The sequence below is a fragment of the Rattus rattus genome, chromosome 14 (assembly GCF_011064425.1).
Source record: "Rattus rattus isolate New Zealand chromosome 14, Rrattus_CSIRO_v1, whole genome shotgun sequence".
In the NCBI taxonomy this organism is placed as follows: domain Eukaryota; kingdom Metazoa; phylum Chordata; class Mammalia; order Rodentia; family Muridae; genus Rattus; species Rattus rattus.
In genome coordinates this window covers 71643886-71665971 of record NC_046167.1, presented here as the reverse complement: position 1 = coordinate 71665971, position 22086 = coordinate 71643886, and the positions used below count along the sequence as shown (strand labels likewise).

Genomic DNA, 22086 nt, shown 5'->3' with positions numbered 1-22086 from the left:
TCTCCCCTCCTCCTCCTTACTTAATCCTCCTGTTCCAGCTCCTCCATCACCCTGGCCATCCATAGCTGTCTGTTTCCCTTTCCTGTGCCCCTTAGTCCCTTACTTTATACCTCCCCTCTGCGGTTCTGTGGATTTATACCAGCATTCTCAGGGTACTTCTACGCGAGGACCTGATTTCTGTTGGAACTGTGAGTGTGAATTTCCCCAGTCTACACTTGCCGCACCTGAGTGCTAACCAGGGCTGTCGGAGGGGAGGCCACTTGAGTTCTAGCACGCTGGTGCAGAGTAGGTCAAGCTCTTTCTGCTCAACTGTAAAGGCTGCTCCTGTAAGTGGCAGAGCCTCAGTAAAGTGTCAGAGGAAGTTGAAGTGGGTGAGGGAAGGAAGTCGGTGGGGTCCTGGTGGCAGAGGTGAGGAGGCAAAGCTGCCTGCCCTGCTCCGTGGTCTGCCCTGCTCCTTCACAGTGGGGTCAGTTGCTCACACCAGCTTCTGGAACACTTTTTAAGAAGTCCATGGCTAAGTTGGGGTCTCCCTCTGCCATGCTTAGAGATAGGGAACTGCTTTCAGTTCTTGTGACTCACTAGAACTTTGAGACCCAAATTATCTTAATTTTCTAGGGTTTTTTTTTGGGGGGGGGGGTGCTGTCATTGTTTTTTTGTTTGTTTGTTTGTTTGTTTTAATTCCATTTTAGGGGCTGGTTAAATGGCTCCATAGATAAGCTTGTCGCCAAACCTGAAGACATGAGTTTGACTCCCAGAACTAAAACACTAGATGGAGACAGTTAATTCTCACAGGTTGTCCTCTGACTGCCACACATGGACGCACACGCACACACTCACACACACGTGCAAATAAATACATGTTTTTTTAAAATTCTACTCTGTCTGTAAGGTGGAAGGGGCAGTAATTAAACGACTGTGTACTTCGTGTCATTTGTCAGTAAAGGAGAAGGGATCGCAGGACAGTTTAACCGTTTAACCTTTCTTCTGAAAATAGATGTCCATCTGGATTTGGAAGAGCGCCTGGCAAAGTTTATGAAGACCGAAGAAGCTATCATTTACTCCTATGGCTTCTCCACCATAGCCAGTGCGATTCCTGCGTACTCTAAGAGAGGGGACATTGTTTTTGTGTAAGTGCCTTCACCTACACTTCTGACCAGACTCCCTCTGAAACAGCACTGTGCTCCAGGGTCAGCAGGTCCTTGTCGGAAGTTAACTGCTGAAAGAAAGAAGGAATCCTCTGGCTTCTTGATTTTGTTTTTGCTTTTCCCGGCCAAACCCCCCTCCCATACGATGCTTGACAGTGCAGGTCTCACTCTCCCGGCACCATGATTGTTTTTGTCGCTGTCCAAATGAGGCGAGCCGTCTCCTTCCAAGTCAGCTCTGTGGCCCCGTCGTGTGCTGAGTCGTGATCACAGCCTCACTTGCTTACTGTGCCCCTCATCACCCACCCTTCCTAGTCTGCAGGTCTCTGCTGATCTTGCCTCAGTGCTCATTAAGGACAGGAGCTGGGGCAGGAGCAATGGCTCAGTGCGTAAGAGCCCTGGCCACTGTTGCACAGGACCCGAGATGGCTCTCAGCATCCATATCACAACTCATAACCGTCTGTAACTCCAGGCCAGGATAGCTGATGCCCTCTTCTGGCTTACTTGGATACCAGGCACACGTTCATATATGATCACGCAGTCACCCATACAAATAAAATAAAGTAAATATTCTTTAAAGGGATATAGAAGCCACCGGGTGGGGGTGTTCCTGACTGCCTACGGCACGTCTACAAACTCAGATGTATTCCCTGAATGCATGGTGTGCTGTGTACTGCAAGGGGAAACTGGGGCTGGGGCTGGTGTCAACAGTTGCTAGTGTCTTTGCATTTGCTGTGAAGTTTACAAAAACATCCTTTCACTCTAGCAAGCTGTTTTCAATGACTGCAACTTACACGTCATAAACGTAAGCACAGAACAAAAGAAGATAAGCTAGGGAGGAGATGCTGCCCCTGCATTCCTCCCTCCCATCCCCATGTGTGCACATGTATGTGGAAGCCTGAGGTTGATGTTTGGAGTCAGCCAAACATCAGCATCTTCTACCTTACTCCGTGAGACGGGGTCTCGGATAAGCTAGCTCACTGATGAGCTAGTCTGGCTAGCTGATTTACTCTGGGGAGCTCTTCTCCTTACAGGGGGCACTTACATGGGATCTGGGACTCCAAACTCCACTCCTCATGCGTGTAAGCAAGCCCTATCCACTGCACCATCTCTCCAATCCCTATGTACACCCTGGGGAAGATATTTTATATCGACCCAAGACCAGGTTTACTGGAAGCGATCTGTTGTATTGCCAGTCTTTGAACACTAGAGGGCAATCCAAGCCCAAGTTCTTGTCAAATTCATAGATGGTTTGTGTAGGCATGAATCTGAAGTACCTAGAAAGGTTAGTAAGTTTTCACAAGCCCCAGTCATAGGCAGAAAGCTTGTTCTGGAAGTCACTGGCATACAGTCAGGCACTACAGAATTCTGTCCAATGTGGCATGATCATTGTGCATAGATGTACTCTGCTTCCTATGCCATACCTGTGCTGGCAACACTGCCAAACTCTGATACCACAAGGCCCCAAACCTGCACATCACTGGTGACACACCAGAGCACACCTACTCCGGACTGACTAAGGCAGAAGAGGGCTCATGACCCATGGTCAGTGCAGCTGGCATGTTGGGGTTTACCAGCGGTCCACCTGTGGGTTTAAGTCGTCTTTGTATTAGGGCTGTAGCCAGCTTCTTTGTGTCAGTCTGTGGTTCCCTTCTGTGATGACTGACACAGATGTCGGCCCACTCGTCACAGCCTCCTGGAGCTCTGCTCTCTTCTTCCCAGCTGTTTCTCTCTGGCATGCAGTGACTCATTTCAGTGATGTCTTTCTGTTCCCTGATCCTTTCCCTCTGTCTGCTCCACTGTAGTCTCTGCGGCTATTTTATTTTTCAGAATGCTATCTCCATAGGGTTCTCCCTGGAGCTTCTGTTTGCTCAGGTTTTCTGTTTTAGCTGACTTGTTTCAGGTGTGCTGGTAACTGCTGATTGACCCATTTTTCTCCGGCTGCTTGGAGTTTGCTCCTAGGTCATCCTGGGCTCTGTCAGCTTGTGGTATGGCTGACACATGATGGATGTGAGGCTCACTTGGAACCTAGGCCTTCTCCTGTTAGGCGACTCCACTCTATACTGCTTGTCTCACTGATGCCCACAGGTTACATGTGCCCCAAGGAAGCTATAAGTGTGGCCCAACTAACAGCACTGGGATATTTTCCCCTTCTAACTCTGTTGTGTTTCTGGAGTATGAACTTTGCAGATGCAGTGTTGCAGTACCATCTGACTGGGTTGGGCCTCACTGATATTGGGCAAATAGAATGTAGGAGGCTACTATGTTGTCCCTACTTCAGCTTGGTACCCAAGGTCAGAGTTTCTTCATTGCCACTGGGTGATGATGACTTCTGATTTTCCTTGGTGTCACTTCTGACAACCCCTAGCTCAAAATGTCATGCCTCAGTGTTACCACGTGGGGTAGAGTGCACTCCCAGGGAAGGTGCAGGCTGCCGTCCTCATGTCCTCAAAGGCCAGAAGTCTAAGCCCTTCCCTCATCTCAGCTGGGGTGGGCGAATGAGGTTAGACCAGGTTCCCTGTGCTGCTTGCCTGAGCTCAGGCGCTTGTTACCCAGAAGCTCTGCCTGCAGCTGGCCTGCCCGTGTTTCTTTGTGGAACATAGTGAGGTGCCATCAGGTAACAGAGCCACCACTGGGGGTGAGCTCACCAGTGCTTGCGAAGGTTCTTAGAAAGAGGAGCACGTGAGTAAGCTCAGATGCCATCCACAGCATGGGCCCTGAGTTTAGAGTTGTCAGGATCACTTAATCTCAGGAGAGATTAAGAAGTAGCCATGTGGACAGGATGTGTGGAGTGAAGAGCAAACATCGGTGTGTGAGCGCTCAGACCTTTCTGTTGGCTGTGTTCCGGGTAGCAGTTGGAGGCTGGCGCTCTCACACAAGCAGGCATTCTTCTGAGAATGTTGACAAGGCCCTTTAACCCCAATTTGGTGCCTCTCCTCCTTGCAGGGACAGTGCAGCCTGCTTTGCTATCCAGAAAGGACTACAGGCATCACGCAGTGACATTAAGTTATTCAAGCACAATGACGTAGCTGACCTGGAGCGACTGCTAAAAGAACAAGAGATTGAAGATCAAAAGGTACGATCCTTTTGAAGAAGATTCTACAGCTCTTTGTGCTTCCTAAGCAGCTAAATTATAGATGAAATGGTAATTTGTCATTGAAAACTCGCCTGCAGATCACATTTGGATATTAAGTAAGGGTGTTCCCACCTATTAAATGTATCTCTGCTTGGAGAGCCTTGTCACGTTTAGACAGTCCAGGAGGCCAAGAGGAGAGCAGCAGCCTGCCCTTCAGGAGATGCAGAAAACACTAAGGCTGTAATGGGGTGCATGGATTAAACTCATAATAGACTTATTTATGTCCTCACATCTTAGCCTCCTGAAGCTCCCTGAGGAGGGAGTGCTTGGTGCCTTGAGGCTCCCTCGAGGTGGTGATTACATAATGTCTCCCTGGCATCGTTGGAGAGCAGCACAGAGTAATGTGTTTAAAGCATCATTGGGAGGATTAGGACTTATTTTTCTGGTCAGTGTAGATGGTAAAAGTCAAGCTGTTGGTGGCTTTGCCACAGGACTCCATGACGTGTGGTCTGTTTGGAGCCCAGTTGTCACATCCCAAGCATCCTTCCAAGTGGACCTTGCCCACAAACCTTATTCGTAACTAGAGTAACTGATGAAATACTCACCACCTTCTTTGGTTTTCTGTTAATTTCAGTTTTCCCAAATATTTGCATTATTCATTTAGAATTCTGACATCTGTGTTGAGGAGTCATCCCATGCAATAGACACTTCATGAGTATGTATGTACATGGTCATTGAATATGCATAAACTCACCAGTCTGTGCTCAATACGTTGTCAGCCAGTGTTGTGTATTTACACAATTAAGAGAAGGCTAAAGAAATTCTGAAATTGAGGCTGTGCTACAGAATAATTCTTTCAATAGACTAAAAAGATGACCTGTATTCTAAGTACTAGAGCCCAACCACCAGAATAAATTCCGTTTTGGAAAGAATGACTAAGGAACAAGTCTGCTGGAGATTTTCATAGATAAAGTTTGGAGATGTGATACTCAAATTTCTTGTGTATTTTTCATAAGGCTTATGATCTGTGGAGCTTCTTAATGAATCTTCAAAAAAATGTATCTTAGAAATTAAATTTCACTTTTTTAGTAAGTAATTTAGACTTCATTTTCTTCCCAGGAGTAGGCTACTAAATAACTTCACATTATATTTTTAGAAATATCTCCCCACTTGAGATGTTGTCTCTAGAAGATAAGCAGAAGTTATATCAAAGATTGGCCTGTTCTTACAATGCAACACAAAAGGCAGAGTGAAGGTAGCAGCTTGCTTCAGCACCGAGAGTCCTGAGGTAGCCGTGAGCCTGCAAGTGGGACGTCTCCTAAGGCCACGTCTTCAAGCGCCGTAGAGATGCCGCAGTGACTAAGAACACCCCCTGCCTTTCAGAAGCAGGTTCTATGCAGCATCGACACTCCGGCTCCTCCTCCTGACCTCTGTGGTCCCTGCTCGCATGCACATGCCTATGTGCAGGCAAAACATTCATACACATAAAAATCAGTCTTTAAGAGAACAAAATACAATTGTGTTTTAAGTAAAAATTAGAAGTGACCACAATGTAATATTTGAAAATTCAGATTCTAAAATTTACTGCAGTACAATCCGGACTTTAGAGAAAGTGATGCCTGGGTAAATATCTAAAAGAAAGGCAGAAGTTACTGTGCACAGGCTGACTACCTCGTCTTTAAATCCTTCCGTGTGTTCTTGCTCATGCTAAGACTCTTACAGTGACTCTTGTAATCTCAAACAGCTACGTGAATCTGTGGTAGGACACTTACTAATATGTGTAAGGACGCCCTGCAGAAACCAAGGAAAGGACGGTTTTTAAAAGGGAGATGTCAGGATGCTGTGAGTGGAATTGCAGCTTTCCAGTTTTCTCTGGTGACCCCGACAGAGCTATACTGTCGTCTTGAAAGCATTTAGCTGTGAGTTTCAGGAACCTGGCAGCCTCTGTGATGTGTACTTCTACAGAGCAGAAGTGTCTGTGCAGACAATGCCCGCTGGGTCCTTAGGTGCTCTGTGGCATTGCTGTGAGGATGGCTAAGCCCAAGTGTGAAGTCTGAGTAGGGAGGTGGGAATGAGTTCTCTCTGGTCTTAATATTCTTCCATCTGTCTCCCCAGGTTCCTAGGTGTGAGAGGTTAGTGGCCTGCTGTATATGAGGTATAGAGAGACGCACACTGTCTGAGATAGCAGCTCTAGTCTACCACCTTGGACTTGATCAGATAAATCACGTCTGGATTTTACCTGACTAACCGGTGTGTCAGCAATGGTGGTGGAGGTTACAGAATGCCAACACACAGGAAAATAAAGTCATATAATGTACATACACACACAGAGAGACATATAGACACACACACACACACACACACACACACACACAGCAGCATGTAGACACACATACACAGAGACATATAACACACCATCAACCTCCCACTGCTTGCACCATTTATAGCTCATTCTGCTCCTCAGGCCAGGCCCACAGTGCTGAAAACGGTCTTCTCTCAGCTATTCTGCGCTGGGACCCTGTTTTAGTACTGACAGGGTGTATCCAGCACTGTGTGAGGTCACCTGGCTGATGGTGTTCATTGGAAACCGCCTAAGCACGGACACTGCTTTCTCTCACTCGTGTTTCTGTCTAAATAAAAGGATCTCAAGCATGAGTTTTAATTCATCATGGCCTCTTTTTTCCTTTTTAAATAAATCCTTTATGAGGTGCAAGTTCTTGGGAGTAGCACTTTACATTTGGAGTTATGACAATTAAGATGTCTGGTTCTGTTTGTTTTGTTGTAGAATCCTCGCAAGGCCCGTGTGACTCGGCGGTTCATCATCGCGGAAGGATTGTATATGAACACTGGAACCATCTGCCCTCTTCCAGAACTGGTGAGCAGCCCTGTTGGCTCTGCATCAGTGTGCTGATTGCCTGTCAGTTAGGCCTTTGGTTTCTGAGCACTTAAAGCCTGGGCCACGGGCTGTGCTGCAGGTGAGGGGCTTGTGTTTAGAGACCCGGGAACTCAACCCTGAGAGCTGTGCTCCAGCTCCACACTCAGGCCGTGGCTCACACGGGTAAGTAAAGAATAAATAAATGTTTAAAGAGGTAAGAAGTGAGAGCGTGATATGAGGAAATGCCATAAATACACTCTTACGTTAGGAAAGAGTAACATTCCTGGCCGATGTGGCCTTCAAAGAGGAATCCATGGTCAGTGGGTTGTTTTTACTTTTACATTCCATCTGCAGTTTCCCTTTCTCCTGCCTCCTAGTCCCTCCCCTCCCCTTTCCCTATCCCCCCTTCCTCCACTCCCCCACAATCCACTCCTCCTCCGTTTGCTCAGGACAGGGCAACCTCTCCCCACCCCCACCTCACCCCACCCCCGTGGAGCATCCGTTGCAGTGAGACAAGTTGCTAGACAAGGCAGCCGTAAGGGGAAAGGCAGGCTCGGAGTCAGAGACAGCTCCTGCTCCCTCTGCTTGGAGTCCCACACGAAGGCCAAGCTACACAGCTGTAACATGTGCAGCAGGCCTAGCTCGGTCCCATACTGGTTGGCAATTTAGTCTCTGTGAGCCCCTCTGGGCCCTGGTTAATTGATTCAGTGGGGCTTTTTGTGGCGCCCTTGATCCCTCTGGCTGCTACAACCCTTCCTCCCCCTCTTCTGTGGGACTCCCCAGGCTCTGCCTGAGGTTTGCCTGTGGGTCTGCATTCGTTGCCATCAGCTGCTGGGTGGAGCCTCTCAGAGGACATCTGGGTTAGACACCAGCCTGTGAGCATAGCAGAGTGTCATTAGGAGCCATTTCATTGGCTTTTTCTCTTTTTTTGCCATTTGTGTTTGGTTCTATCCCATGTGGGTCTCTGGACTCTCCAACCTCTAGTTCCTGGCCCTCTAGGCAGTGTCAGGGGTGGGCTCCCTCTCATGCATGGGTCTCAAGTTGAACCTGTCATTGGTTCACCAGTTCCACAGTTCTGCACCAACTTTGCTCCAGCACATCTTATAGTCAGGACAGAGTGCATAGATCGATGGCTTTGTGGCTGAGCTGGTGGCCCAGTCCCCCCACTGGACAGGAGTCCGGTGGTTGAATAAGAACTCGAGTTAAGGGCTTCACGGGGTATTTGTGAGACTTCTCATACATACGTCTTCTGAGGATATTAAATACCCTGTAAATCCTGATGCAAGTGACGGGTTTTTCTTCATCTTCCCGGCTTTGTAAGGGTGTCAAAGACTGACAGGATAGAGGGGGTGGGGAGCCAGAACTTATCACAGCAGGGTTTTCAAAGCATTTGGCACATTTATTTATGTGGTGTTGAGGAAGAACATGAATGCCACATTGCACGTGTGTGGAGGTCGGAGGACAGCTTGAAGAATGCACCGTGTGGGTCCTAGGATTGGACTCGGGTGGGCTTTATGCACTGAGCCATCCCTAGAGCTGCTTTGTGTGGGGTAAGAGTTCCAGGGCATTGCGCCCAGGCACAGGTACCTGGTGGGACAAAGTCAGAGAAGCTGGCAGCAGAGGGGTGAAAGTGCTAATGGTGCAGAGACGACAGAAGGAGTTCTGTTGACTGGGACCCTGTGCTCTTCACTGCTTCCCTCCAAGTGCTGGGCTCTAGTTACTGTTTTGTAAACGTTTTAGAGCTTGGTATCTCACTCTGTTAAGGAAGAGTCGGTGTCGAAGAGCTTTCCCTTAAACGAGCGTTTTTGATAAAAAATCCAACCAAATGCCCACTGTCACCAGCCTACCTAACAGCGGTGACGGGGACAGCTCACTCACCAGACGCTCAGGAGGGGGGCGTATCCCTGCGTACAGTGGGAGGAGCTTAGAAGTGGGACCTGTAATAGGTAAAGGTGCAGGCGTGGACTGGAGTGTGGACCGGGGGAAGGGCTTCACACAGGTCCTCATTGCAGTAGAAGCTGAGTAGCTCGTGACGCTGTCCTTTAATGTGGCTATGCAGCTGATTACATGCACGTTGCATGTAATTAAATTACAGATTGGAGAAATACATAGAAATTGCACGTGACACTTCCTAATGCATTGTTGGTAAATTTTTTAAGAATACTTTTTATTTAATAACTTCATACATGTCTTCTGCCGGTGGTCATGGCACATGCCTTTAATCCCAGCACTCGGGAGGCAGAGGCAGGCAGATCTCTGAGTTTAAGGCCATCCTGGTCTACAGAGTGGGTTCCAGGCCAGCCATGGCTGCACAGAGAAACCCTGTTTCAAAACAACAAAAACTTGAAGGGAAAAGATTTACTTAGAAGCCTGACAACAGGAAACAACCACCTAGCGATACACGTCGGGGGCATCTGCATGTCTGTGTCCTAGTGCTGAGGGACTCAGACAGAGGGAGCAACACAAGTCGTAGGCCCTCCTATCCTGCATGCGAGCTCTAGACTAACCTGGGCTACAGAGTAAGAGTCCTCTCTTAAAATGTAAATTCATAAATAAAGTAAGAGGAAAGCAGATAAGTGAGCCATAATAAATGTAATAAAACATTTTTTCACTCAGGCATTCTGTGGATCCAAATTAAACCAACCGATGAGATAAGGAATTATTTCCCAGGGGGTTTATATGTAGTCAGATACATTGTGTCTGTTACACATACTTGTCTTCTCATCTCCCTTCTTAAAGCCAGGCATTGTGCTGTCCTTGCTAAGCTGGGTCATTTCAGAGACGAACAGAACAGTTGTAGCATTTGCTGTTCTTCATCCCGTAAAGGGGCTGTGCACAGGCACAGAGGGAAGGGTGGCTGTTGCTGGGGCTCGCGTGTGACTCTGTCAGCGCAAACCGTTGATTCATTCCCACTGCACTCCTGCGCACAGCCTCACAAGTGATGCTGAAGGGAATTTCTCCAATGTACATTTTCCTAGAAGGCATCTCTCAGCTTTCTGCATGTAAGGTACTAGAAAGCACACTAGCAGGGCCAGTGTGAGCAATGGAGTCACTAGCAAAGGCACAATGACGTGACAGTGCACAGTAGTGCTGCACAAAGGACACTTAGAACCCAGTGACCTTTCCTCTCTGGGAGCACACTCTGGTGGGTAGCTCACTTGTCCTTCACCACCCACACACATGAGCTTCTGAAGGACGTAAGGGCCGATATTGATCTCAGAGTCACGGATTTTAACAAGTAGGTACAAGTAGGTACATTTTATTCATAGATATTGAGGGTCAACTGTCAGTATTTTATAAGTTTAACTTTTTTTCTCCGAAAGACACTCTGTACGCTGCTAACAGTGATGGCTTTAAGTTTGTTTGTTTGGTTTGCTCTCTTAAAACCTAGGTGAGGTTAAAGTATAAATACAAAGCAAGGATCTTCCTGGAGGAGAGCCTGTCGTTCGGAGTCCTTGGGGAGCATGGGCGAGGAGTCACCGAGCACTATGGGATCAGTGTGAGTTCTCTCGCTGGGGAAGCTCCCCTGTGGGAAGCCTGTCAAGGAAAAGACTTCACCATCCAGACAGCTCAGGAGGCCTTGATGTCTGGGTAGATCTGGTCAGGTCAAGCGGAACCCTGTCTTCCCTCTGACATTTTTGTTCTTTTTCCCAGGGGTGGGAGCAGGGTAGCTTGGCTTTCCATGTCTCTTCTAGGTGCAGCTAGGTTTGTGTTAATTTGTTAAGATTCTGAAGAATTGCCTTGGTACAGGGCATAGTGACAGGTGCCCGTGATCCCAGCAGTTGGGAAACTGATCTTCCTGGGCTGCCAAATGATCCCACACCCAAACAGCAACAAAGAGGATTCCCCTAGTTCTTCCGAAGATGCTTTTAGTATTAACCTTCTACATATATTTATGGAAGTACATAATACAGTTGTGCCGTGTGTGTGTTTGTGTAAGTTGCAGTATGTGTAGTCATATTTGATATATAATTTTGACACATACATGCATGCTGTCAAAAACATCACCAAGAATGGATTCAGCAAATCTACTATAAAGGCCCCAAAAGTCGGAATAACATTGACCCGTTTCCTTGCCCTCAGGGAAGTAGAGCCAGAGTGGCCAAGTGCCCTGGGCTGTGCTCCTGGTGCCCAGGCCGGTGACAGCTGCTTTGCTGGCCACCGTGGGGAGGTGCAGGGAGCCTTTCTCCAAAATGTGCTTTGCTGGCTGTCACCTAGTGGATAGATAAAATACAAAATCCCCTTAGCTCTGTGCACCGAGCACCGTACTACCCCAGAGAAGAGTGCGGTGCCACAGGAAGTTAAGCAATGGCTGACACCAGCAAATGTGTAGGGGCCTAGGTGAGCTGTAACTGCGTGAAATTTAGTGAGGAAGACCATGGTCCTCGAGCGGGCCTGGGAGTGACTGGCTTTCTGTTTTCCTGGCAGATTGACGACATCGACCTTATCAGTGCTAACATGGAGAATGCACTCGCTTCTGTTGGGGGCTTCTGCTGTGGCCGCTCTTTCGTGGTTGACCATCAGGTGATGCCTCTTAGAAATGAAGGACAATTGCAGATGATCGTCCCCACCATCCCTTCAGAGTGCAGCTTCTAAGACAAGATTTAACTCATAATTTATTACATAGGTTTTATTTAAAAGCCTGGGTGATTTTTGGTTTTTTGGTGGTTGTTGTTTTAAAGGGTTTGGTTTTGTTTTATTTATATGAACATACTGTAGCTGTCTTCAGACACACCAGAAGAGGGCCTCAGCTCTCATTACAAATAGTTATGAGCCACCATGTGGATGCCGGGAATTGAACTCAGGACCTCTGGAAGAGCAGTCAGTGCCCTTAACCACTGAGCCACCTCTCCAGCCCCCTTAAAGCCCGTCTTAAAAGGATAACGCAAAGTGTTTACAGACACATGAAGTCCTTAACTCTTGAGAAAGCATCTTAGTTTTGTTATCTGTGCACCCTGGTGGTTCAGTCAGTTTGCTTGCTGTTCAAATGGGTGTGGCCTGTCGGTGGGGACTGGGTGCCTTCCAAAAGTCCCTCTCCACAGAGAACATGTCCGTCTGTTTCTCCTTAGCGGCTCTCTGGCCAAGGATACTGCTTTTCAGCTTCACTGCCCCCCCTGCTAGCCGCTGCCGCCATTGAGGCCCTCAACATCATGGAGGAGAACCCAGGTATGGTCTGTAAAGTTGGTTCTCTTGGCTGTGGACCATCTGGCTTTCCAGAAGAACCAGCCCAAGGAAATTATTTACCAGACAAGTATTTAGAAATCAAGTTATTTAGAAAACAAGTGTCCTAATACAAAAACAATATCCAAACTTGTTGAGTACAAGTATTTAAAATTCGACCTATCATCTATGAAAATGCCACATAGTATGAAACATGAAGATCCAAACCATTCCCATCCCAGCATTTCAGATAGGCGGGCTCACCCATGCCTGGCATCGTGAGATGATGGCAGTGGAGAAGCCACCTCTGCCCAGGACTGTGTGGAGGGCTTCACCTCCAAACTAGGGGCTAGAGCCAGAGTAGCTGGCTGCTACTCCAGGTAGCAATGCTAGGAAAGGTGGGGCCTGGGCCAGTGCCAGGCCTCAGTGCTTCCCCAAGTGTAATGGTCGCCATGGTTTGGAAAGCCCGATGAGTGTGCTAAACTTTGATAGATGTCCTTTTCTGCCTTGGCTTCCCTTCAGCCTTTGAGGCATCAACTAACAGTGCTTGCCTGTCTTGTCAACGAACGACTCTGGGCAGAGTGAAAAGTTAACTGGGAATTTAGCAAATGGCCTTTGACTGTAATGGTGCAGCCCTTAAAACCATAAAGAGGCTGGCGAGATGGCTCTGCAGGTTACGGTGCGTGCCATGCAACCACGGCAGCCTGTATGAGCCCAGACACAGCAGGAGGGAACTGAGTCCATAAAATCCACGAAAGGTCAGTGCTGGGTGACTCCCTCCCCGCGACACACTAGTAATGAAGAAGTGCAAGTGACAGGAGGAGAAGTGGCCTTGCTGAGCTGGCACTCCTGAGTCCCCAGCAGAGGGCCCTCACAGTCAGAGGTGTGTCTCCAGCTTTCCTTGAATAAACGGAAAACATCCCAAAAAGTTACTCTGCTGCCTACTGGTTTCAAGTTAAGATCAGAGTAGGAAGTGTGTACCCAGTGTTAAGATCAGAGTAGGAAGTGTGTACCCAGTGTTAAGATCAGAGTAGGAAGTGTGTACCCAGTGGTCGTGGCTGGGCTTGGGTAGCTCTCAGTAAGGGCGAGGGCTATGTTTGTCTCCGAAGCCATCACCCCTGGGCTTGCTGAGAGCGAGCAGCACCAGTGAGAAGGACCAGTTGGTGACATCGTGAAGCCCAGGCCCTCAAGCTGGGCATAGCAGAGTGTCTGTTCACACCCAGAGCATCCACAGCGTTTCAGTCTTAGGATCTGGGCTCTCAGAGAAATCATAAGCTGGTGCCGACAGATGTCTTAAATACACCACCAAACTCTTTTTCTATGCAGGAATTTTTGCAGTTTTAAAGAAAAAGTGCCAGACCATCCACAAGTCCCTACAAGGGTAAGTGTGGGTTTCGGCAACAGGGCGTGGGTCTCCACCACGCTCCATCAGTGCAGTCCTGAGTTTATGAGCTCTGGGCCCTGCAACTGCACAGCAACCACAAAAGCAAAATCTCAGTGCACGCAGCTTCGAATACAAGCAGACCCGCTGTTCGCCATGTCTTAAAGTCACGGCCTTATAGTGGGCCCTGTGCTGACCCAAGTGAGCGTGGTGAGTCTCATCTCGTCAGAAAGCTCACGGCACTGTGCTGTGTACAGGACAGTCCTACTCCCACACTACTCTTAGTAAATGGGACCTAGAAAAGAAAAAGGATTAAAGTTAGTAATGATTGTTCCCTTTTTTAAAAAAAGAGAAAGTCTTCAGGCTGAGTTTTGGTGCCACAAGAAATGATCCCACATTGTTCTAGATCTTTCCTTTAGCTCCCTGAGGAGATGTGTGTCTCATGAGTTGTGAAAGTTCCGACTCTCTTGTAAGATGTGGGGATAGACACTGCTGGAAGTGACAGTGGGTGAGTGAGTGGCCACAGCTGTTGTGTAGAACAGGCAGACTGTGCTGCTCCGTGTCTCCTGCGTGCGGAGTGGCTCTTGCATGATTTGTGGTGGGAGGGTCACTGTGTGTACTATTAATTTCCAGCACAGCACAGCACACTGGAAGGTTGCACATCCACTAGCACCAAGCTGAGGTGGCATGTGCTCCAGCTTTCTCCAAGTCCTACCTTACCGTCTCCAGCCCTGTCCAAACTTCTTTCCTCTATTCCTGGCTCTGTCCACCCACTCTAATGGATAGCCTGGGCTGATGCTGTTACTCCCTGCATTCTCATGGACAGCTGAGCCAGTGTTCCTCCTGCCAACATAGGGGTGTGTGTGTGTGTCTTTGCATTCTGCTGTTCCTAACTTGTAGACTTCCTTTTAAGACTTCAAATGCCTTTATCTTGGTCTCCTGAGAAGGCTTTGCTCAGTACTCTACTCTTTAGGGTGTAGCCTCAAATTGTTTTATAATTCTTGTATATGAATCTCCTTAGGGAGCTAAAGGAAAGATCTAGAACAATGTGAGATCATTTTCTGTGGCACCAGAATTCAGCCTGAAGATGTGTGTGTTTACAAGCACACATATGTGCTTGTGTATAGGGAGGACCACTTGCTTTCATAGTTACCATCGTCTTGGGTTTTGAGAAACAGACTCATTGGCCTCCAACTTGCCCAGCAGGCTTGGCTGGCAAACTTGAAGGCTGTGCCTTTCTCCAGACTCCTCAGCACAGGATCCTGGCCAGCGTGCACCACCACAACCCAGCATTTCCACATAGGTTCTGGGGACTCACACTCAGGTCCTTGATTGCCCTTTTCTGTTTTAGGCCTGTCCTCTGTCTCGTTTGGCCCTCCCCTTTCCCGGGACATTACAGTAGCTCCACTCCATGCCTTTATTATCCCGTCCATGTGACCCCTCCTTTCCGTGCTCTTTGTTGCTAGTCGGTCTACTCATGAGTTGCTCACGCCCTTTCCACTGCTCCTGCTGACCTCCCTAGAGCTGATTCCTCTAGACCTGAGAGCTGATTGTTCCCTCTATGCTTGGCCAGTGGTAACCGTGGTGCAGAACCGACAGGACCCGCCTCAGGCTCAGCTGGCGTGTCTGATAGTGTTCAGGTCAGGGACCACCGTGCCTTCCTTTGCATTCTGCTCTTAATGAGGTGCTGAACAAAGAAGAAGGCAGCCCAGGCTTTTTCAGATAAGGGGGATTGCATCCTTGAAATGGATGGTGAAGGTGAACCTGGGAAGAACTCAAGTTTGCCCCGTGTCTTGGTCTCTAACAGTCAAGAGGGCCTTACCCTAGAGAAATCTGTCTCCTTCTGACAAAGCACATTTGTGTGTTAATGTAGAAAAACAATTTAGCTCAAGAAACACAAAGTTGCCCCGGTCCCAGCCAAAAAAAAAAAAAAAATGTAGAAGAACATCTTAATCCACACAAGATTTAAAGTAGATCACACAGACAAAGCAATCCCCCACTTAAACCTGTTGTTGATAGTCAGAATACAGTGTTGTTGGTCAGACTATAGCGTTGTTATGTCATGTCTCCATGGCACTCTAAAACTCAGGTAATAAGGAAGGAGGTGAGCATGGTCATGTGTACACGTGAAGGAAGCAAACAGGAAAAATGATAGAAAATTGCAGTGCACATCCTGCTGTAAGTGGGTCCCAAGGGACCACACACACAGGCTGCATGATCTGGATCTCACAATGGACAGCTTTCTTGGGGACGGGAGAAGTGTATACCAGGTGAAGAGCCCAAGGTGAGGAGGCTATGAAAGGGTTGACCATTAGGGACAAGCAACAAGGATGCCCAGATCCCCATGGGACACTGGAAAGGAGACACCACAGCATCCCATGAACTCCTCCCTGTGCTCAGAGAAACAGTTTCACAGGCATTTCCTGGATGGGAAGGTGCCCATTGCTTCTCAAGATGGAATCCCCCATCATGCAATGGGTGTTCCTGCCTGCATCCCCAATTCTGCTTTTCCTGCAGCAGGCCTTGACATGGCTATTACCTGTTCATGTGTTTTATCTCTGCCATTAGGACTGAACCCTGGGCCTCCGCACGCTAGGCAAGCATGAGCCCTGTGCTCCTGCTCCTGCCCCTGCCCTCACAGTTACACTGTGTGGGATCTCTGTGAGCCCGCAGTGTACCTATGCCATGTGTGCTTTCTCTCTAGGGTTTCCGGTTTAAAAGTGGTGGGGGAGTCCCTTTGCCCAGCGCTTCACCTCCAGCTGGAAGAGAGCACGGGCTCTCGGGAGAGAGATATGAAGCTGCTTCAGGAGATCGTAGAGCAAGTGAGTATATGGTTACGCAGTTGGCCCCCACCCTCGCTTACCTCATTTTCCAATACCTCCCCACCACAAAAGCAGCCACGAGCTACTGCTCAACACACTCACGGCAGCCGTCCCAGCCAGCCCCGGGAGCTCACAGGGTACCTGAAGGGCAGGCTGAGGGCTTTTCTCCCCGTGTCAGCCTAGCTCCTGAAGTTGTGCCCTGGCCACTGCATTGGGTATAGCTGTGCTCAGCCTCTCCTAAACAGCCCTGCAGAACACTCACCCACTCACCTTTGCAGTCTTTGTCACCAGGCTAGCCTGGAATTCACCACCTAGCCCAGGCTGGACTTCCAACTCACGGCCATCCTAACTCAGCATCCTGAGTGCTGGAATTGCAGGCTTGGGCTGCTAGTCCTGACTACATTTCTGTTTATGAGTTTTGCTATTACTTATTTTACTAATTTCTGCTAAACTGTTGACTCTGAGCTCACTGGCCAGTTGCTTGGCCTATCCTCCCAGCAGTAGCTGCCTCTCAGAAGCCACCCTGCCGTTCTTCCAGGCTCTTGCCCAGTCCTCGCTGCAGTGTGCTGCAGCACTGAGGACATGCATGCCTGGGGCCTAGCAGCCTTCCCCCAGAACCTGGCACAGGGTTAAGCCGCTGTGCCTTCATTCCACTCTCCTGCTGCCCTGAGCAGTACCACCAGGCTCTTTGAAGTAGTCTGCGCCTGTCCCCTTCATCCCCGTGGCGTGCCTGGAGAACACTGTTGGTCAGGTGATACTCAGTGTGAAGACCCCTTGTGGTTGCATAGGCTGCCTGGGTTTCCTTCATCCTGCCATGTCTGACTTGCATGGAGTACTGTACATGGTACACAGTGCACACAGCACACAGTGTACACAGTGCACACAGCACACAGTACACAGTACACAGTGCACACAGCACACAGTGTACACAGTACACAGTGCACACAGCACACACAGCGCACACAGCACACAGTACACAGTGCACACAGCACACAGCACACAGTGTACACAGTGCACACAGTGCACACAGTACACACACAGCACACAGTACACAGTGCACACAGCACACTACACAGTACACACAGCACACACGCACAGTGCACACACTACACAGTGCACACAGCACACAGCACACAGCACACAGCGCACACAGTACACACACACACACACAGTACACAGTGCACACAGCACACAGTGCACACAGTAGCGCACACAGTACACAGCACACACAGTACACAGCACACAGTGCACACAGCACACAGTGCACACAGTACACAATGCACACAGCGCACACAGTGCACACAGTACACAGTGCACACAGCACACAGCGCACAGTGCACACAGCGCACAGTACGGAACCTCTTGGGACCACTGGCTACCAAATCTAAGATTCATAATTAAAGACACGCGTACATCCTTATCACCGTTTGATGGTCAGGCTAACGTGACCGGCTGGAAAAGGACATATCACACGTCCTCTCGGGCTCAGCTCTGCCGGCCTTCCTTAAAGGGGCACAGCAGCCTCCATCCTTTTACTGCCTCGGTGTCTTACCCTAGAATACACAGACATGAAAGTGGTTTGTGGTTAGAGGTTTTCGAAAAGGTAAGACAGATGCACAGAACCAACCAGTGGACAAGCCAGCACGGCTAGGTTGAATGCATTGTATCCCTGCAGCTGTTGAGTCTGCTGTTTCCAACAGGACTGTAGGCTCACAACAGTGAGCACAGTAGAAGCTCTACAGAAGCTGGAGCCCATGAGGGAGCCTCCTACTGCCTGTGTCCCCCGTGGGGGTCTGCACTGCCCTGTGGGAAGAGTTATCTTCACGCCCGTACATGTGCTCTCTCTTGGCCCCACTCTTTTGCCTTAGCAACACTGCTGTTCAGAGACGCAGGGCTCACATGCAAGCAGTGGACGTGAGCGGGCAGACTGCATGCACAAGCGTTCTCAGAAGACAGGCTGGAGAGACGGCTCAGTGTCTTAGCCATTCTCCTGTTGCAGTGATAAAACACCAAGACAAAGACAACCTTGTTTGATTTGGACTTACCATTTCAGAGTCAGAGGCCATGACAGTGGAGAAAAGGCACCGTGGCAGCAACAGCCCTGAACTCTCACCTTGATCCACAAGTAGGAGGCAGAGAGCACACTGGGAGTAGCAGGACGATTAGAAACCTCGAATCCCATCCCCAGTGAGATACCTTCTCTGGGAAGACCACACCTCCTAATCCTTCCCAAACAGTTCCACCTACTGGAGGCCAGTATTCAAATATATGAGCCTATGGGGACTGTTCTCACTCAAACCACCACAGTCAGACATCTCATAGGCTCTGTAGCCACCATCACAGGAAAGTCTGAGTCCAAAGAAGGGTTTGCCTGGAGAGTACAGTAGGACACATGAGCTTTGTCTCCTAGAACTCTAAATGAATGAAGAGACTTGAGGACAGCATATCTGTCCACCGTGATCTGAGTGGCTTGCTAATAGCCCCTTTCTCTCTGCAGTGCATGAATAAGGGCATCGCATTGACTCAGGCACGCTACTTGGACAAGGAAGAGAAGTGCCTTCCTCCTCCAAGGTTGGTAAGATAAGAGTGCACTGCCACCTTCCTGCTCTACACTCTTTAAATATGTCGTGTTGGGGAAACTTGAAATGTTATTGCAGGATAAGAATTTCCTTACAGTACAGCACACACCTGGGTTCATTGCACAACTAGATGTTTTCCATTTTAACTGAGAAGCATCACAGGACTGGGTGTCCTCCTAGGTGACTCAACAATGAACTGTGGGGACAGACTCTTCAGCAGCTGTAACAGCTGGAGTCCAACTGTAACTTGTGCTATGGAGACACTCAAGAGAAGGGATCAGCCTGGGTGTGGTCACCTTGCCAACGGTGCTCATGGTCTGCATCATCCTGCAGACACCAGCTACAGTGGGACCGCAAAGCAAGGGGGAGGGGTGGCCTTGAAATAGGCTGTTGAAGTACTCAGCTGTGACCCCAACGGGTCTACACTGTGACCAGAAGACATGAACACTTCAGCCACCATAGCCCTAGGTCAGAGGCCACAGAGAAGACGGGCATGATGTTAAGACTGCTTAGAACAGGTGACGCCCTGACTAGGAGAATCAAGTGCAGACAGTTCCCAGCTTCTGATAGGTTCCCTGCAGATTCACCATGATGGGGAAGCACACCCGGAAGAACAGTCATCTAGTAGTGTCTAGTAGCATGACGTATGAAGTTAGGTTGTTGTACGTGACTTTCCCACACTGTAGACTAATGTCCTGAGCTCCAGTGTTATAGTGCTCTGGCTGAGTAGAGTGGGAAACTGGCCGAAGCGGGTTAGATTTGTAGAGGGTTTGTTAGGGTGTGTTCCCACCCTAGGCCAAGCAGCTTCTGCTCAGGAGAATCCTGGCGGACACCAGGATCTTCAGCAGATGAGACACTGTAATTTGCTGAACACCTCCGGGGACAGTCTGGAACACAGAGTGTAAGGTACAGGTGAACTAGGGCACAGAGCTCCCTGCTGGGTTGAGGTCTCACATGCGGACGGCCATGCCAGAACTAGGGAAGTTCACAGAATCAGCTGCTCAAGATGCCTTGAGTTCTGACTGCTTCCAGTGCCTGCCTTCACTGTGTCCTTGGCGACCATGCCTAGTGCTTAAAGCCACTGTTGGCAGAGGACAGGAGGAGGGTTACCTCATCAAGCCTGAGTCCTAAGAACTTGGAAACATCTGCTTCACCTTCTGAAATAGGCATCTGTGTTCCCAGATGAATTATTAATAGGAGCACGCTGGTGATCCCTAGTCCGAGCGGTGCTGACTTTGGGCCCAGGGCTGTTTAGAGTAGGAGATCTAGGAGAGGGCCTGGTTTCCGCCTCAGTGGCTTCCTAGAACAGAACACTTGCACTTGATAAAGGGGAATTGGGATGGCCACAGAGAACCGTGTGTTAGGCCTGCAGGCTGCAGATCCCTGCCATAGCTGCTCCCTTCTACGCCTGGAAGAAAACAGCAGCAGGTAGAAGGGCTTTCTGCAGAGCCGGAACAGTCCGCTGCACAAGCGTTTGACCCCGTGTCCCTGTGCTTTGTCTTCTCAGCATCAGGGTTGTGGTCACCGTGGAGCAGACAGACGAAGAGCTGCAGAGGGCTGCAGCCACCATCAGGGAGGCGGCCCAGGCTGTGCTTTTGTAGGCTCCTGCCCAGTGCTTGCGACTATGTCACCTGCAGACGGAACTACTCAGACCTCCAGCTGCCCAGGGCGTGGCTGCCCTTGAGTCCACAGCCAGAATGGATGGTTTTACCCAGCAGGCTTCCAGAGGATGGCAGACGACAGTGTAACACTAGTGTTTATGCGGTGCCATGGCTCTGTCGGGATGCCTCACTCTGTCATTTATACTCGCCTTTGTTTAAAACTGGAGCTTCCGTTCTCCCTCTCCCGCCTGTGGGAACAATTCGATAAGCACTCCTTCGTATTCCTTACAAAAGGACTTGCAGCTGAGAGGAAGTCTCCACGCACCACAGTTACTGTGGGATGATAGACAGTGGCCTCCAAGGTCCTTCGGGTAGAGCTCAGTGGTGGCTGCTGTGCAGACAACTCCTGTGTGTCAAAAATGTCATAGAACATGTTGATCCTAGAACTCTGTGTGCTCCAGTTACTGATGCTGTCGTGTCTAATCTGAGCTTCACTAACAATAGTCATACCGCTCCCTAAGCAATAATCTGAATCAAACATTATTTTATTTTTGTGTAATTGACTTTATATTTTTTATATATTCTCTAGTCAGTTTTGGGAAGAGGGTTATTATTCTGGTCCCCAAATATAAATCATATCCTTGGTATTTTTTTAATATGTCCGGTGTCCTTTTTCATGGTGGTCTTGTCCAGGAACATAGAACTGTGGGCCTTTTCTAAGCTGAGAAAAGAGAGAACTTTCTTCTTTCGTTCTATAAATTCCAGATGCCTCAGAAAATAGGAATGCTCTGAAAACTGCTGCTGTCCTTAGTGAGCGTGCTGAGGGGTGTAACGGCTTGTGACATGTGCCGTGATCGTGTTCGTGGAAGGCCATTACTCCCTCTCGCTGCACAGGCAGAGGAACGGGGCCTGTAACCGTCGTTTTCGGATGTGCATTCGTGTTAACAGTGGACGGCATCTTCCTAAATGATCTGTGACATGTTTAATGTGTCTATTTCATACGTGCCTTGTGAATGCTGCTGCTGTGAGGGTACGGGGATGAGTCTGTTTTGGTTTGGTTTTTAATGAAATAAACCTCCAAGAGCTTGCATTCCTCCGAGGGGTCTGTTTGGATAGCCGCTTGCTCAGCTCAGCTTTCTCTCCGTTCTAACCTTGGGCAAATCGAAGACAGTATTCTTTTTCTGTGTGCTTTTCTTTTGTTTTAGAACATAATTTAATTTCTTAGTCCCTTCTCCCTGCTCAACCAAAGACTATCTACTGTCACACAGTTCTTCGGTTCCTACTGATTGAACACCGTCTGCTTCGGACTATAAGCAGTGCTAGAGCAGGGGCGGGAGACAAATGTCCATGGGAGAGTTCTTGTCTGTCTTGTCTGTCTTGTCTGGGGTTTGATCACCAGCTGGGGAAGAAGCTTGGCTGATTGGCAGGGCACTTTCCTCTAGTGGCTGAG

At 48.9% G+C, this 22086-nt stretch overlaps 1 protein-coding gene across 1 annotated transcript in view; it reads left to right on the top strand.

The window, feature by feature from the left end:
- Sptlc1 (serine palmitoyltransferase long chain base subunit 1) overlaps positions 1–21721 on the top strand; it is a 38989-nt gene extending 17268 nt beyond the window's left edge. The window contains exons 6-15 of the mRNA XM_032884491.1: positions 995–1127; positions 4089–4218; positions 7004–7093; positions 10485–10592; positions 11522–11617; positions 12163–12259; positions 13580–13634; positions 16339–16456; positions 18954–19027; positions 20543–21721. Of these exons, the coding sequence (XP_032740382.1) occupies positions 995–1127; positions 4089–4218; positions 7004–7093; positions 10485–10592; positions 11522–11617; positions 12163–12259; positions 13580–13634; positions 16339–16456; positions 18954–19027; positions 20543–20636 (995 nt within the window). The 3' untranslated portion in view covers positions 20637–21721. The remainder of the gene's footprint in view (positions 1–994; positions 1128–4088; positions 4219–7003; positions 7094–10484; positions 10593–11521; positions 11618–12162; positions 12260–13579; positions 13635–16338; positions 16457–18953; positions 19028–20542) is intronic.
- Positions 21722–22086: the final 365 nt, after the last annotated feature.